This window comes from Sinohyriopsis cumingii, unplaced genomic scaffold (assembly GCF_028554795.1).
Source record: "Sinohyriopsis cumingii isolate HCF-2022 unplaced genomic scaffold, ASM2855479v2 utg002140l, whole genome shotgun sequence".
Lineage (NCBI taxonomy): Eukaryota > Metazoa > Mollusca > Bivalvia > Unionida > Unionidae > Sinohyriopsis > Sinohyriopsis cumingii.
The window spans coordinates 392-17661 of record NW_028316139.1 but is presented as its reverse complement, the minus strand read 5'-3'; the positions used below and the strand labels follow the sequence as shown (position 1 = coordinate 17661).

Sequence of the window (17270 nt, the reverse complement as noted above, 5' to 3'; positions counted from 1 at the left end):
TAATCTTCTCTTATTAGCTCTAAGGTTATCCAAGTCATCCATTACTATTTTTGTCTTCTTGTCAGCAGACTTTTTCTACACTTTTTTCCACATCAAAAATGCTTGATAATCGTTTCTAGCTGATGAGGCAGAGATCAGCAGCTTTTTTGCTAACAGCCAAGTTCTCAGCACCTCTGGCAGATTTAAAATTACCCTCCTGGCCATCAGTCTTCTTTTAGAGATATTGTCTGTACAATCTTTGTTTACTGAGAACCTCTTTCAACAGTGGTTTGGCCATGTGACAGCAACAGGAATTTCTTTTTCACTAGCCACAGCTGATCTCTTTTTTGGCGATGTGGTTATACATAAGCACATCCAGATGAGATTCCTTTTCCATGAATGCTTTAAATACATGCTTGTATCCTTGCACTGTTGAAGGATATCATCACAGTGGCATAGTTTGACATGGTGGGAGTCAGTAAAAAATCTGCAAACATCTTCACATCTGCTGCACACACTGGATAGGCTGACTATAAAATTATTTGAACAGCCATGCCAGGTTCCTGACGAAACCAAACTGAATGGGTGTCATTTTCCAAAAACTTTGATATGTATGCAGTAAGAAATTTCTTTGCATCTGCTTTTATACAGAAGCAGGTTTTATCTGAGATCTGCTTCTTTGCCATCAGATCCTTCATAACCCCAACATTCACATTTGATGCAGCTTCCTGGACTGTGGAGTCCGTAATCGTTACCATGCATGATTTTAATTTTGAACAGCCTGAATGAAGAAGTGACTGTCTTCGTTATGTCCTCCTTTATAAATCTGTCCTTGAGAATCCTTATGGCATTTCTGATGTCTTGGTCCACAAAGGGCACCATCGGAAAATCTGCTTGGTACTTGCTTACAGTAAGAAAGGCAACACGACTCTTGCTATAGACAGGGAAATATTTGCCTTCACTAAAAAGAGTGCATCAGTGCAACCACTGGCCCCATTCAACAATATTTTCAATCCATGAGAGCAAAACCTCCTTGGGAAGATAAAAGATCCAGTTCCTTGTGTAAAATCCTTACATCGATTGGGAAGATAAAAGATCCAGTCCCTTGTGTAAAATCCTTACATCGATTGGGAAGATAAAAGATCCAGTCCCTTGTGTAAAATCCTTACATCGATTGGGAAGATAAAAGATCCAGTCCCTTGTGTAAAATCCTTACATCGATTGGGAAGATAAAAGATCCAGTCCCTTGTGTAAAATCCTTACATCGATTGGGAAGATAAAAGATCCAGTCCCTTGTGTAAAATCCTTACATCGATTGGGAAGATAAAAGATCCAGTCCCTTGTGTAAAATCCTTACATCGATTGGGAAGATAAAAGATCCAGTTCCTTGTGTAAAATCCTTACATCGATTGGGAAGATAAAAGATCCAGTCCCTTGTGTAAAATCCTTACATCGATTGGGAAGATAAAAGATCCAGTCCCTTGTGTAAAATCCTTACATCGATTGGGAAGATAAAAGATCCAGTCCCTTGTGTAAAATCCTTACATCGATTGGGAAGATAAAAGATCCAGTCCCTTGTGTAAAATCCTTACATCGATTGGGAAGATAAAAGATCCAGTCCCTTGTGTAAAATCCTTACATCGATTCGGAAGATAAAAGATCCAGTCCCTTGTGTAAAATCCTTACATCGATTGGGAAGATAAAAGATCCAGTCCCTTGTGTAAAATCCTTACATCGATTGGGAAGATAAAAGATCCAGTCCCTTGTGTAAAATCCTTACATCGATTGGGAAGATAAAAGATCCAGTCCCTTGTGTAAAATCCTTACATCGATTGGGAAGATAAAAGATCCAGTCCCTTGTGTAAAATCCTTACATCGATTGGGAAGATAAAAGATCCAGTCCCTTGTGTAAAATCCTTACATCGATTGGGAAGATAAAAGATCCAGTCCCTTGTGTAAAATCCTTACATAGAGCAGTTGAATCATTCAACAGGCAAAACAAAGCAGTCAGTACCATGATCTATTCTCCGTCAGTGGCTGGCTAATCTGATATGTAGATGAACTGAGATTCGTGCTAAATAATTCATTTTCACATGTTCCCATAACCTCTCACACCAAAAAAATCAGGCGGCATGAGCCAATTAAACAGACTGGTTGCTCAAATATTACAGTACAATAAACTGTATTAATGTGCTGTATTTGGTGACTGGTCTAACATGCATTCATTCAACACATGATACTGCTGAATAGTGAATAATTTATGAGTAATCTGGAATTCTTAGATATAACAATTTTGGTTTTAGGACACTACAGATGACTATGAGAGAAAATATCACAAAATGGCTGTTCTCAAGGACTCCCAGATCAAAAATCATCTGGTACCTGACTTTAGACCACTGCTACTCCCACCCCTTGAGCACTTTTATGTACCATTACTTTGGTAGAGAGATGAAGAAAAGACATTTAAAATTTAATTGTCAGTCAACTTGGGTCTTAATGAAAAAGTTGAAACAATGACATTTCAATCATAAATCCCTAAAAGATTTGTTGTTACCTTATCATGCACCACTTCTGTGGTTTCCAGTGATGAAGAGGCAGGGGAAGGAGTGGATGCCTCGTAACTCCTGGTATGGTCATCCTCTCTATTGTTCAGCATTAGAGTAGTGGGGTACCCTGACTGCAATAAAAAATATGAGTATACTAATTAGAGTAGTGGGGTACCCTGACTGCAATAAAAAATATAAGTATTCTATACAAAACTAATACCATACAACTTGTGTATGCTGTTGAAAGGAATATCGGAAAGCTACAAAAAACAATTGGGAATCTTAATTTCTTAGACATTTCAAGTTCACTGCAAAAACTTGATCAACATTCACATTTCATCAAGAGATATAAAAAAAGATCCATACAGAAAAAACTGTGTGCTTTTTGCTTTTGCGTAAAACTGCTCTGGTGGTCAAATGGTTAGAGTATCTTCCTCAGAGTCAGCAAGTCACTGGTTTGAACCCCAGCCAAGCCATACCAAAGACCTATAAAAATGGCACTAGCAGCTGCCTCGCTAGAAACTCAGTATTAGAAGTTTGTCAGGATTGGTCAGCCTGGTATCATGATAATGTGACTTGGTGGGACATGAAGCTACATGTCTGTGGTATGATTCCCCACTGCTAGACATCAATATAAACTGCCACACTGCAGACATAAGAGTGATATGTCTAAAAACTGGTTAAAGCTACATTAAAAGTCCAAATCACCCCACCCCCAATAAAACTTCTTTTTGTTCTGCATCATTGTTTTAACAAGGCTTTACCGCCAGCACCTATTTTCATCATAATGTTTTGCTCAGTACCGACTTGCCTGTCAAAATCATGCCAGACATTTCACAAAAGAGACGATCTATAATGTGTTTCTTAATATGATTTTTTGACAATATGTATTTGGTGTAATTTATATTATATGAAGTCATCTGACATGGACCATAATATTTAACAGCTCCAGTTCAAACCCAACATTTTAACAGAAGTCTGATAATTTGATAAGGTGTCATTTATATTACACAAAGAAATCTGACTTGTAGCATTGTAATGAACAACCCTAACTGTAGTCCAGCAGAATTTGAAAACAATTACTCACAATTGTCCATAAAAAGGGAATTAAATTTACTGCTGAAATGAATAATCATCATAAATGATATGGGACAATTAGGCCTTCAAGGAATTTGTTAAAGACAGGTGGAGGAAACGCTAGACTTCAATCCGACACTGCATTGACTTCATCTACTGCCGTACTTGTCCATATATGGTAATTCTACAATCATGTCTCACCCTTTCTTTCTGAAAGGAATGCATGGATTTGGCAAACTGAATTTCCATCAGACTTTTACTTATACATGTAATAAAATTTCTGATGTTCAAGTATTCTGTTTTCACAATGTTGAGACTACTATTGTTCTGATTATTGATTATAATCGCTCATAGGTTCTTTGAGTGAACTGAAGAGATAATCGATTGTGAAACTCCATAATCAATTGTGGAAAGGGTGACTACTTATTTTTTAGTTGCATGTAAAACACAGAGGTTAGTAAAACTCCTGAGGGGGGCCATGAATAGCCGAGTGGTCTAAAGTGCTCTCCTTTACGGATCACTGCCATCTCACCTTTGTCTACGTGGGTTCGAGTCTCAGATTCAGCTAATGTGGGTATGTGAGAAAGCTTGCCAGTAGCTTCTCGTGGGTTGGTGGTTCTTCCCGGGTTCTTCCTCCACCATTAATACTGACGGCCATGCATAGCCTGTCATGTGCTGAAAAATGGTGTTAAACCCCACAATAAAACTCCTGAGTAAATGGTAAGCTACATAGGACTCCAATCCAATACAATAAATCTGATTTATTTCTTCCCTTCATAAGTTACAAATATAAAACCATACCAAACTTTCATAATTAGGAACAAAGAGTCATTATTACATGATTTTGCCATTAAATTGTCGAGTTAATAAATTTAAACAAATTTTGATGATTTCTTTCAACTCAAATGTAAAATCCATTGTAGTATTATTTGTAAATAATGACAAATTAGAAAGCATTGTCCTTCTATAGTTTAAATCACAGACAAATCATGTATGAATGAAAGCATTTTGTAGGGACTGCAAAAATTATTCAATTACATAAAACTGATCAGTCATAAAAAGTTGCTTTAATTTAACAAAGTTGTATAACAAAAAAAAGAACACAATAGAAAAAATGTAAAATTTGTACCAGGTTAAAGTATGCATGTCAATAAAAGAGGTTGTTCCTGTACATTTATTAACATTTTAACTCTTTGGCAAAGATATAACTGTATAACAACATAAATTAAAATTTGCTCTTAGTAACCAATTATAATCAATTATCAGTTGGTTAAGTGGAACCGATTATCGATTGTGAAATTCTGACCGATTCCCATCACTAGTTGAGATTGCACACACCAGCTCATTTAGGCTCCATTTTACTCCTTCTCTTTCTTTTTTATATTGCTCTTGCAGTTTAATTTACATCTTTTCACAATCTTGATTATTTTAAAATAATAAAAATAATTACTTTTACCCATAAATCGGTATCCTTCAATGCATTTATCAGTGACTGCTCACATGACTTCTCTCTGTTCATGTTGCATCTTAACCTTATGCTAAAATTATCCATGTAAATATATTAACATCTATGTAGCTAAGAACACCTTTGCCAATGAGACTTTAATTTCTACTTGAAACAGATGTTTGTTGACCATCCTTCACCTATATATGCTAAAGAAGACAACCACGCTTTATAAATAGAATCTGATACATTTTTAAATAGGGTTCCTGCCACAAATTTAGAAAAGGATTCCAGACCTCCCAAAGAGATCTGTATCCATATACTAAAATGTCTCCCTAATGCAAAAGAGCAGCCAAGTTACCGGTTTCCAACTAAGGTTGTTGTAATAATAAAATTTAAGACATTTTAAATATTAGAACAATATTAGAATTCCAGATCAATGCTGGAATCTGTTTTAAATAGCAGGTGCATATGAAACTGCCCCATTCAATATACATTATTGCTGATATACTTTTTGGGGTGAAAAAACTGCATGTATTGTGAAAATACAAATATGGATTTACTTGTCTTCAGCAGTCACATTTAGCTCATAACAGAAGTACCAGCTTATGACATTCTATATTTTGTGAAGTGGAGATGTTAAGGAACTGTAATGTACTGCTATATCCATCAATGACACACCTTCCCATGCTGAATAATACACACAGTAACATAACAATCCATAGAAATTTTGTTAACTACTATGGTAAAACAATGGTGGTTCACAACATGGGAGTTCCCCCAGTGACACCACACACAGTTATTTAAAAATGCAGCACATGGCCTAGGGAGGAATATGTATATTTAAACTTAAATATCTAACCAACCATTGATTCCACTGAGTTGAAAGTTTTCCAGAATTGCACAAATCATCCTTCTGAATAATTCTAACTAAAATGATATGGGGATATCATGTCTATCTTTAACTGGCTCAAAAACCATTAAATAAAAGCAGTGGTCCCTTCAAGCAAGGAATCTTCACAAAGTGAGCTGTGTGTCCATCAATAATTTTAACATCTTGGAGCACCACAGTGCCCTAGTTTCTTGACATCTTCGAATGAAATATATGTAGTGTATTCAAGTGAATGTACAGTATGAATTATTGCTTTTTACTCTACAATGAATTACATATACACTTCCTTATATTCAACAAAGTCCTGATCATCTACTGCATAATGCACCTGCAGATTAGGGTCTATGTTGTTTGTTCTACTTATTACTCCTAACAAACTGCACAGACTCAGATCTGCTACCACATTCTGCTACAACAGATCTTAGTCTGTGCAGTTGGACTCGATTTATAAGCAAGTACAGATGGTATTTATACCCAAGTAATTATCACCAAATAGAATTAATGAGAAAAAATCACAGTCAATAACTATCCACAAAATAATTGATGAATGAATGCTGCATATATTTGCTTGTAAGCCGAGTCTAACTGCACAATCCCAAATCTTCTGTTGCATGTGCAATATGTTTGTCAGAGGTAGAGACACTGAAAAAGATGTAATATAACTTGTTTTAAACATGAACACATGGTAACTTATGATTCTTGAAGAAAGTGTAAAATTCCTCCAATTTATGGAAATCCTCATGCATTCCAAAGCAATTTAAAAAAATACCCTAATTGGTAGAATACAACTGAATTTTAATCTCTAATGCCTGCTTAAATGTTGTGAAAAATTCATCATCCCTAACCATACAAAAAGCTAACTTTGAAAACATTTTTAGAAGTTACATGAAACGGGGGCTTTAAATCCAATGTCCCTTTATTTGGATGGCAGATTCATAAACTATAGTAATTAGTCTATTATTGATTTCAAAAATAGAATAGACCCAAACCAGTCAGTACATTATGTAAATCAGATTTGGGTGCATGTATAGCTTGGGCTGGATTGATATACAGATGAAGGAGTATCAATGGCCTCAACTTTAAGTCAGTGTAAGCAGTCATGAATTAAAAGTTTTTCATGTGTAAAAAGGACATTATTTCCTAGTACGCTAACCATGAACATGACCTCTGACCTTCAGATGCCATCTTTCTTTACTATCTAAGGAACAAGCCATCTAATGTTTGGTCAGGGAACTTGTGTTAAAACAAATGACATATTATCCCAAAATGAACAGGCCTCTCCAATACCTTAAGTGCAAGTCCTCAAAAACTTTGGTCATGGTACTTTAGTTATTATGCGCAAACATTTTTCTTCTTTCAGTCAATGTGATTTATTCCTCAATATCAATTTATGTCATTCTCAAACTTTGGCTGACAATGGAACTTTTTGTGTAAAAACCAGTTTTCTTTCTTCAGCTACAAGTTCCCTTCAACTTGGACAGCAAAATCAATAGGCTTTTCCGTACCCATGTGCAAGCCATCCACAAAGTCTAGTTGAGATCTGTGATGCTGAACTAATGTTATTGTGCAGCAACCATTTCTTTGAAAAACAGTAACCTTGATCTTTGGACCCCAAGATCAACAGCCTTCTTCCTTTGCCAACTGTAGGCAATCCACAAAGATTGGTCCAAGTATGTGATGTATAACAAATGTTACTGAGCAGAAATCACGTCTATGGGCAGAAACCATGTCTTCGTTCAATGACACTGACCTTTCAACCCTAAAATGATCAGGGTTCTATCTATGCCCCAAGAGTTCTTGTTTTTGAATGCATGTGGCAACTCCCCTTCCCTCAATTTTTATCTTAGAAGAATGCACAAATTTCTTCTACTTTTCACTCTTCAGATAAAATTTTACATCAGGAACTAAGCATTAGTACTTAGGGACTCTCAATATAGTTGTAGGATTAGGAGCTTTGGACTCTTCACTCGTGGAACTCTGGAGTCCCCAGTCTATTTCTGAGAGTCCCTGGCATGTGAGTGTATATCAGTACTGTACATATACATAAACGTCAAGCAAAATAGACCATGATCTGCCATAATATAATGCTCCAGCAGATGATCAGAGTCGATGCTGTTTGTTCTACTTATTAGTCCTACCAAACTGCATAGATCCACAGCTGATGAAGCATTATATGATGCAGATCTGGCTCTATGCAGGCTGTAGATGGATCTAATTTACATAAGATATTCCTTAACGCTCCTGTGGCCAAGTGGTTAGAGTGTCTGCCCCAAATGCAGGTCTTGGATTCGAACCCCGGCCGTTTCATACCAAAGACTTTCAAAAATGGTACTAACAGCTGCTTTGCTAAGTGCTCAGTATTAAGAGGTTAGTGTTAGGACTGGTCTGCCTGGTGTCAGGATAATGTGACTGGGTAGGACATCATGCTACATGTCTGCAGCATGATGCCCCCATGCTAGACATCACTATAAACTGACACACACTGCAGACATCGTAGCAAATTTTTTAAAGCTATGTTAAAATTCTAAAACACAGATATTACTAGCATATTACTGTAGTTGAATCTAATTAATATGCGAGTATATGTGATATTCCTAGCATATTATGCAGAAAGAACATTTTGAATTTATGAATTCGGATGAAATTTATCTTGCATTACTGCAATGTAAGGGGTAATGTAGTCATGATGAGGATCAAATTACGGGACAATAAGCAAAACAACTATTTTTTGTAAACAGAACCATTTTCAGGAGGCCAACTGAAAAAAATCTACAACAGATAGTGGGAAATGGAAAACTAAAGCAATGGTTTCCACTGTACATCTCACCCTATTTGAGATTTATTCCTATTTTTACTACCTATTCTGACAGGCACTGGAGAGAAACATATTCTGGTCACCGCTGGAGTTCCTGGTCCACTTATGTTTAGCAACCTATTGCATAAAGCATTGCATTTCCTGTATGGGATACTTATCAATATTGTCTTCCAAATGATGTTTCACATAAATATAAAAACTGCAATCTGTTTGATCAAGAGGTCAATAGAAAATGACTTCAAATATATACATGTCCATCCGATCTCCATTACAACTGAGATCTTATTTTTAATCAGACTGCATTGAAATGTATCTGCAAAAATTTACATACGCTTGCTTGAGATGACTTTGAGACATCTTCGCATTCTCTGGATTCTCTCTGTAACACAGAAAAATATTTCTGAGCAATAATCTTTAAAAATTCAAAATGATGTACCATACAGCAGACTGCAAATTGCCTACAACACAATCAAATTACTAAAACACTGACCTGCAGAAGCAATGCATGTACAATTAGTAAGTGCAACTTATTGTCAGTCTTTGACCAGATACACTGTAATGCACAGTTTATTTTAAATGAAAATAAATTAAAAATGGATGATAATTTTATTTTCACATTCACAAGGTTCCTGCACCAAAATGATAATAATTTCTCAGGAGATTTTAAGGAGAAAATGACAAATGTCAGGAGTAATTTTTAAAGTCTGATACACTGTTTAAAGACACAATACTGCAGTTGAAGGCATGTGTGCAAAAATCTCTAAGTTAATCAGACTCAACCATGGCTAGTGATGTCATGTGATAAACGTTGTGAATCATTCAGAGTTGCAGTAAATAAATAATGTATTTCCTGTAAACAAAACTTTTAGCTTAGGTTTTTAATTTCATCAAAAAAAAATAATGTTCAGGGAAGTTTCCATGATATTTTCATTGAATTCAAATTCCAGTTGGATTCCAGTTACAAGTAATTATGTCCTTTTACATAATGGGGATCGATTATGTTATTGGTTTTATTTATAAGGACTAAAATTATTTTTGAATGCCTTGTGACTGTCATTAACCTAGCAGCGTTTGGATACATGTAATATGATTCTACTAGACTTAGGTAATTTTTGCCACATTTCAACTTAGCTGCATGTCAGTCTTTAGCAGCAGGAAAATTGTTCTATCTGCTTAATATGAATTCTACTCAGAAATGAAAATATCACTGAGAATGAATGGATATATCCTTGAAAAACTGCATTCTGAATTTATACAAAATAACTGATGGAGCAAAAGCATGGATTCTTAACACTGTCAACCTAAAATATAAAAGCTCTGCATCCACCACCTCCATTCAACACTTGCATGCACATGAGTTAGTTACAAAGAAAATTAAAAAAAGTCAAACCTATAACAATATAACACTCCTAATTTTCTTTTAACGAATCCCTGTGCATGCGTGTATGCAAGATAAACAATAACTTCCATTACTGCAAATGACAAACTTTGTCACTCTATAATACTGATCTTAATTAACATTATTTTCTAACTTTTTCCAAATGCTTGCTATTTAACTACATTTACAAACTTGATTAAAATTTATTCTTCTTAAATGAAGTAATAATGAACTTTTTTATGTTATTCTAAGCCAATGGGTACAATTTTTGTCTTCATACCTTTGAAGGTACTTTAAGTCTAGCTGATGTTCCATGTCCATCGTTATCTGTGACCTGGATGGGTATTTGGCTCCGAATAAAACTCCAACGAACTCCAATGGGAACTTCCCCCGCGGGATGTTCCGCGACTGCGCGGAAACCATCAGTCGTGTTACGGATCGGCATCGGATTTAATCTTGTTGACCTAGCCCTCTTCTTGTAATAAAACATCCGGTCAATGTTAATACAATTTGGATCCACTTTCTCAAATAAAGAAATTATCTGGGCAGCTGAATTTTGTATGCTTTCGTGACTCTCGAAATTCATTCCCATGGATAAAGCCAGAGGGTCAGTCAATAAACCTTCGTTGTCTACTCGAATGAAAAGTTTACACTGACGAAACATTGTCTGACCGTGCATCTGTATTGTGCGCTCTTTCAAAGAATTCTGAACATTGAATGGATTTGATAATCCACTAAAATCTGGCAGTGTTGGTGGTTTCGGTTTAATCGAGACTATCTTCGTTGTGTGGTCCGCCATATTAGCTACATTACTAAGTGAATTACGTCAGCACACAGGTTTCGTCAATTGACAAATTTGAACCAATCAGCGCTAAGAGCGGCAGGTGCCCTGTGAGGCCTCGAATGGGGTGACGGGATAGACGTAATAATTATGACGGCGATTGAACTAATACAACACCCAGTGATTCAAATCAGTCAATTTAGTCGATGACGTATTGAAACACCACCACCACCATCAGAAGCAGCTACAACGGGGACCTTCAAAGTCTGTTTTAAAAAAATTAACTTTTCAACTGACTGGACCGTAATTACAGTGTAAATATTGTAATATATTCAAACTCGTCATCATATCCCCACAAAGGACTATGCAAATGAGACCTAATAATTTTAGACTATGCAATTTATATATAATCATTTTATAGCTACGAGTTCGTAGCCTCAACTTGATTTGTTGTGGTTGCGGCTACGAACTGATCCCATATCATGTAATGGAGCAAAAAATATCATCACTAAAGTCAGAAAAACAAACCGTGTAGAAATCAACTACATAAGTATAATCATGTTGTGAAAGAAGTTTGGCTATTTTGAATTTATTAAGCCCTTACACGATAAAATAAATTGGCATGGTTACTCTAACCTTATCCTGTCCACCATGACAGATAACGCGAGACTCTCGCCGTGACCCCTTTTCTACGTAAGGCTTGCCAGACCATATTTTGGATATTCTACGCTATATTATTATCAATCAAGTGCGAATAATCGCTTCTTGGTGGAATTTCAAAGTTGCCGATAAACCTTATTTACTTTTAATGCTCAGAATTTATGACGCAATCGGCGCCAAATTTTTACTACGATTTGTTTACATTTCCAAATAAGGCGTCAATGTCCTTATATGGCACACAAACAAACAAGGCTGAGAACGGAAGTAATCATTATTTGAAATAATATGGCGGACAAACTAAACGAAAATATCGGCTAAAAAAGGTAAACGAGATTTTACAACTATTTCTACAATGATTTTCGATACTTCCGGTATTAAATAAGAGGACTACTCAATTTATGGGATTCTATCCAAGGAATGTGTTTAAAGTGTTATTTTTAGGCTAAAAGAGCGCCGGGTGTGAATCAGACCGGGCTTGCTCCATTAACACATATATGCTCATGTTAGTACCTTGTCCACCAGGTACGAGTAAGGGTACTAATATTAGTACTAATCATTTTAGACAAGAACAATTATAATAACTCTAAGAAAGAAATTAGAAATGCACAAAGTTTTCAAGAGGTACAAGCAAATGTATAAAGTGAAAGGGATCGCGTTTTACCATAGCATAGGCTTCTGTAACACCTATGCAGTCTCTGTTAGAGTTTAAACTAAAAATTGACGTATTCATGCTTACATGAACAAGAGCTCACATAACATCACCGCTCCTTTCGCCCTGAGTTGTCAATGTTTTACAGATTGTGATGCGGTAATTTGAAGTGATACATATTTTTGGTTGTCCTTACTAGCTTTAAAATGTAGGGTATAATAGTTTCATGCAAGACTATCCGTTGCTTCGGTTACACATCTGATATGAAATCGTGTAACTGTGTTGGGATTACATTTCTATGCAACATGATTCTTTGAAATAACTCCCTCCCAATCTTTTTACCCCCACGTAAATACTGAAATAAACCTGTTGAGACCAAATTTCTTGCAATGAAATTATTTCGTGCTCCTAAACTAGGTCGCTGTGACACCCTTTCTAACGAAGTAATCGACGTTATTACGACTGATTTCAATATATGTACAGCCTATTGTCTCCTATAAGTTGCAATGTGTGTGTGCATCTCAGAATTAACTTACGTAGCGAAGAGTCACACCAAAGGTTACTTAAGCGTGAGAAGTATATGAGGGCGATATACGGACAATGGGAAAATACATCACAAAACACCATGGGGCGATATACGGACAAAATTTATACGGACAATGGAAAACTTAGTTAAAAACACCATGGGACGATATACGGACAATGGGGAACTCAACATGGGGAATACTGGACCTGTATACGGACAAAAGTATAGAGACAATAGGAATGGAACAGGTTAGGTGACGTCACGGTACTGGAGATTGGTAACAATGTAGGAAGGGGCTGACCTCAATTGGATGAAACAGCGGGATCGAGTTTAGCAGCCCAGCAGAACTGACACCTTCCAAAGTCATCGACAAGATTCAACACTTGCAACAATCCAACGACAAGTTTCATATCACCGATGGAAAAGCAACACTGTTCATGACCTACGATTCTCTTCCCAAAGGGGTCGGACAACTCAGAAAAGTGTTATTGGTAGACGACCTTCCTAGCATCAAGCATAGCATTGTCCAAATTAACAACCCTCAAGATGTGTTTAGCCCGTGCCATCGAAGTGGGATGACCGTATGCCGCCAAGAACGACACAGTTTAATGGAAAAGAGCCTGGCAAACTATTCAAAAATCGAACCGTGCCAAACAACGAAGAGAAGCACAATTCCCGTTACAGCAAGCGGGCCTATCCAAAGACACATCCTGTGGCATTCCTGAAGTGCGAAAATTGGAAGACGTCTTGACTACACGCTACACAATGAAAGTGCACCATCAAGAAGTGCGCGGTCCTTTGTTGTTTCGAGGCAAACATTTCACGGACGGAAAATACATTCACGTCTATCATCACGATGAATATTTCGATGCCATTACCAGTATCACATGATTCCTGGGATGCAGTTATTATTGTGATACATGTGACTATGGCTCGAAATTTGAGGGATGTTTGGCATCTAAACCCTGTCTGGACGAAGGAAAAGAACGAGTGCACTGCCCTGCTTGTCATCGAACTTTTTCCAGCCCTACCTGTTACCAACATCTGAAGACACAAGGTCCACAGACGAAAAGTGCCTGTCAACCCCTGAGATTGTGCCTTACTTGTGGACAAGCTATGCGTACCAACAGCGCCAAGGCACACATATGTTCAGGAAAGAAACGATGTCACATTTATCGCCAAATCGTGGACTTGGAACACGATTGCTTCATTCAAAAAACCCTTTCCAAACATTAAGAGGAAGACGATGACCAGAAGAAAATCAATTTCATATTTTTCGATTTCAAATGCATGCAAGAGACTGGCATTCACATTCCTAATTTCTGCGTGGCTAATCGAAATTGCGAGAAATGCATCTAAGAGCCTATCTTTTGTCATTGCCCTCACTTCAGCAAGATTCCTGGAGGACGTGGAAAAATCTTTCGGGGCCCGAACATGCTTTCCGATTTCGCCCGATGGATCTTAGACCACATCGACGAGACGTGGAGCCAAGAGGACATCGAACGTTACGGAGATTGTCATCACCATGCCACGGTGATGGCTCACAATTTCTCGGGATACGATTGGGCAATTTCTTCTCAGATACTATACGGAACAAAGAACCGAACATCCTAAGTCACTTTGTACGAAGCCAAACTCATATACATGCAAGTGGAACAAGTACGATTTATAGATTTGATGAATTACTTGGCCATGCCCTTGAGTCGAATGCCTAAAACGTTTGGAATGACAGAAATGTCCAAAGGCTATTTCCGCATTTTTTCAATACCGAAGCCAATCAACATGCAGTTCTACCCCATTTGCCTGAGGATCACTACTATGACCGGGACAACATGCGCACCGAACAACGAGAAGCTTTCTGCGCTTGGTACCAGGACTCACGCCTCTGACCCCTTCGACTTTCAGGAAGAAATGCTTAAGTGTTGTCGTCCTGACGTGAACATTTTACGGCGTTACTGTGGAGAATTTCGAGAACTGTTCATGGAACACGGAGGGATCGATCCTTTGAAGAAAGCCTGCACCATTGCCAAAGCCTGTTCCTTAGTGTACCACCAACGATTCATGCCCGAAAACACCCTGACTGTCATAAACCCTCAAACGACCAACTTTGTCAAACGTCAGTATTCGGTCAAAGTCCTACGCAGGCTGCATTTCTTGTGTGACAAGAAAGACAAGTAGATTCAACATGTCTGCAAAGGAGGAGGCGAAAAGACCATCTGAACCTATTCGATGGATGGTTGGTACGAGATTGTCAACGAGTTTAACGGATGCTTATTTTACGGAAGTCCCCTCTGCTATCCTCAACGTGATACTAAAAGTCAGTTTTGACAACGGACCATAGAAGATTTGTACCAGGCTACTTGTCAGCGGCGCTTGAAGCTAGAATAGCAAGGATACCAAGTGGTGTTAATGTGGGAACACGAGTACAATCACCGTTTGAAACCGATCCCGAGTATAAATTCATCGTTCAAAGTTACAAGCTGGTGGACCCACTGAACCCAAAGGACAGTTTATGCGGAGGACGGACAAATGCCACCTGTTTGCTGCACCAAGCCGACGAGGAGAAAGGAGAAGAAATCAAATACTTGGACATGTATTCGCTGTATCATTACGTGTGCAAACATTTTCCCTTTTCCGCAGGGCATCCGCAATTGCTACGAAACACATCGACCTGGACAACATTCGACAATACGAAGGATTGATTAAATAAGTATAAAGTCTCGCCTCCCGTGGACTTGTACCAACCCGTTTTACCTCACCATTGGCAAGGACAACTGATCTTTCTCTTGTGCTGTACTTGTGCCGAAACGTGCAACCAAGACCAAACACACAGGAAGAACGCGTCTTGACAGTAACGGTACTAACTGTTAGAAACTTTACCATTTTTCCAAGACAGAACAGTATCACAATGACGACAAGACACAGAAAGGCATTTCCGCAGACTACGTGGATGCCTTTTTGAAACTGAAACAAGAAGCCAGCGTTATCCTTCCCAGTGCCACACCCACGAATGACCAAAAGAAATTCAAAGAGAAATACTGGGAGTAGGAATGCATCACTTTAGACCACGTTGAGAAAAACGAAGGAAGGCGATCATTTGCCAAAGTGATGTTAAATTGCTTTGTGGGTAAAATGGCACAACAACCGTGTTTACCCAAGAAGGATTATTTGACAGAACCTTCCCGCTACTTCCAGATGATTCACGACAAAACCAAATACATGAAACACGTGGACGTTGTTCGTGAGGACTTGATCTTGGACAATTACGAGGAAAGTCTGGACTTTGTAGAAGCCGACGAATTTGGAAATGTCATCATTGCGGCTTACGTGACAGCCCATGCTCGCTTAAAATTGTACGAAACTTTAGAAATGTTAGAAGATCGCGTCCTGTACTTAGACATGGACAGTTGCATCTACAGCGATCGCCTGGGTTACTGGCACCCTGACTTCGAAGGAGACCGTTTAGGAGCTTGGACGGACGAGCAAACCGACGACAAGATTCTAAGTTTTGCTTTGCAGCTGTCCTAAAAATTACGGCTACGAATACCGGGACAAACAAGAAGAAGTGCACACCGAGTGTAAAGTGAAATGACTGACTCTCAGTTATCGCATCAGTCGAGTGGTGAACTTTGGCGTACTCAAAGAAACCTTGAAGTCTGGACAGGATGGAAATTTTAAAGTGACCATACGTTTACCCACACACCAAACTGTCAGTCGACCTTTGAAAAAGTGCATCAGACCGTGTACCACAAGCGAGTGCGACTTCCCAACTACTTCACTTTGCCGTACGCACACGTCGATATTGGTCAGCATATAAAAAGGGAAAACGTCCAAGACCAATTGCTCATTGTAACTGCCAAGATTAAGCGAGAAAGATGAATATTTTTAAGCAGACATCATTCAAGATCGGTGATTCTCAAGTGGAGTGCGATGCTGTATCTTGCGACGAGAGCGATGCCGTACGCTGTGACCTAAGCGATGCAGTAAAGCATCGTGGGAACTTTGCTCTGGCTAATATTACTACCAATAGATCTACCATGGAAAGTGATGCTGCGCGAGTCAAACCTGACGGATGCGAAAGCGATGCTACACATTACAGAACACCTTATCATTTTACTGTTTTCATGGTGGATGTCATTCTCAACGTGACACCATGCAGCTAGCAACCTACGGATGTCATGCAACCCAAAATAAACTTCTGCGGATTTCACCGTACCCTCATCGAAATGAGTCTGTGAGACGAATATTCATTCCGTGTTCGTTTGCCTAAATACTGCAACTTTGAAAGTCTATTCCAAACCTTCCAAGGAAAATGGCCTAAATACCTGGGAGGACCTACAATCGAAGAATTAGCCACAGCCCGATTAATCTACATGGGCGATGAGGATAAAGTCAAGTGCTTCAGTTGCAGTGTGTCACTTCACGAGTGGGAACAGAAAGATTCGGCTTGCCTGGAACATGCTCGATGGTCTCCGGATTGTTACTACCTACCTTTAGTGGGATGACCTCAGTAATCACTGAAT

General features: G+C 38.3%; 1 protein-coding gene across 1 annotated transcript in view; it reads right to left on the bottom strand.

The window, feature by feature from the left end:
* Positions 1-13623, bottom strand: part of LOC149770990 (uncharacterized) — a 34993-nt gene extending 21370 nt beyond the window's left edge. The window contains exons 1-3 of the mRNA XM_089948916.1: positions 10412-13623; positions 9085-9132; positions 2534-2656 (exon numbers count right to left, since the gene is read on the bottom strand). Coding sequence (XP_089805042.1) covers positions 2534-2656; positions 9085-9132; positions 10412-10930 — 690 coding nt within the window. The 5' untranslated portion in view covers positions 10931-13623. The remainder of the gene's footprint in view (positions 1-2533; positions 2657-9084; positions 9133-10411) is intronic.
* Positions 13624-17270: the final 3647 nt, after the last annotated feature.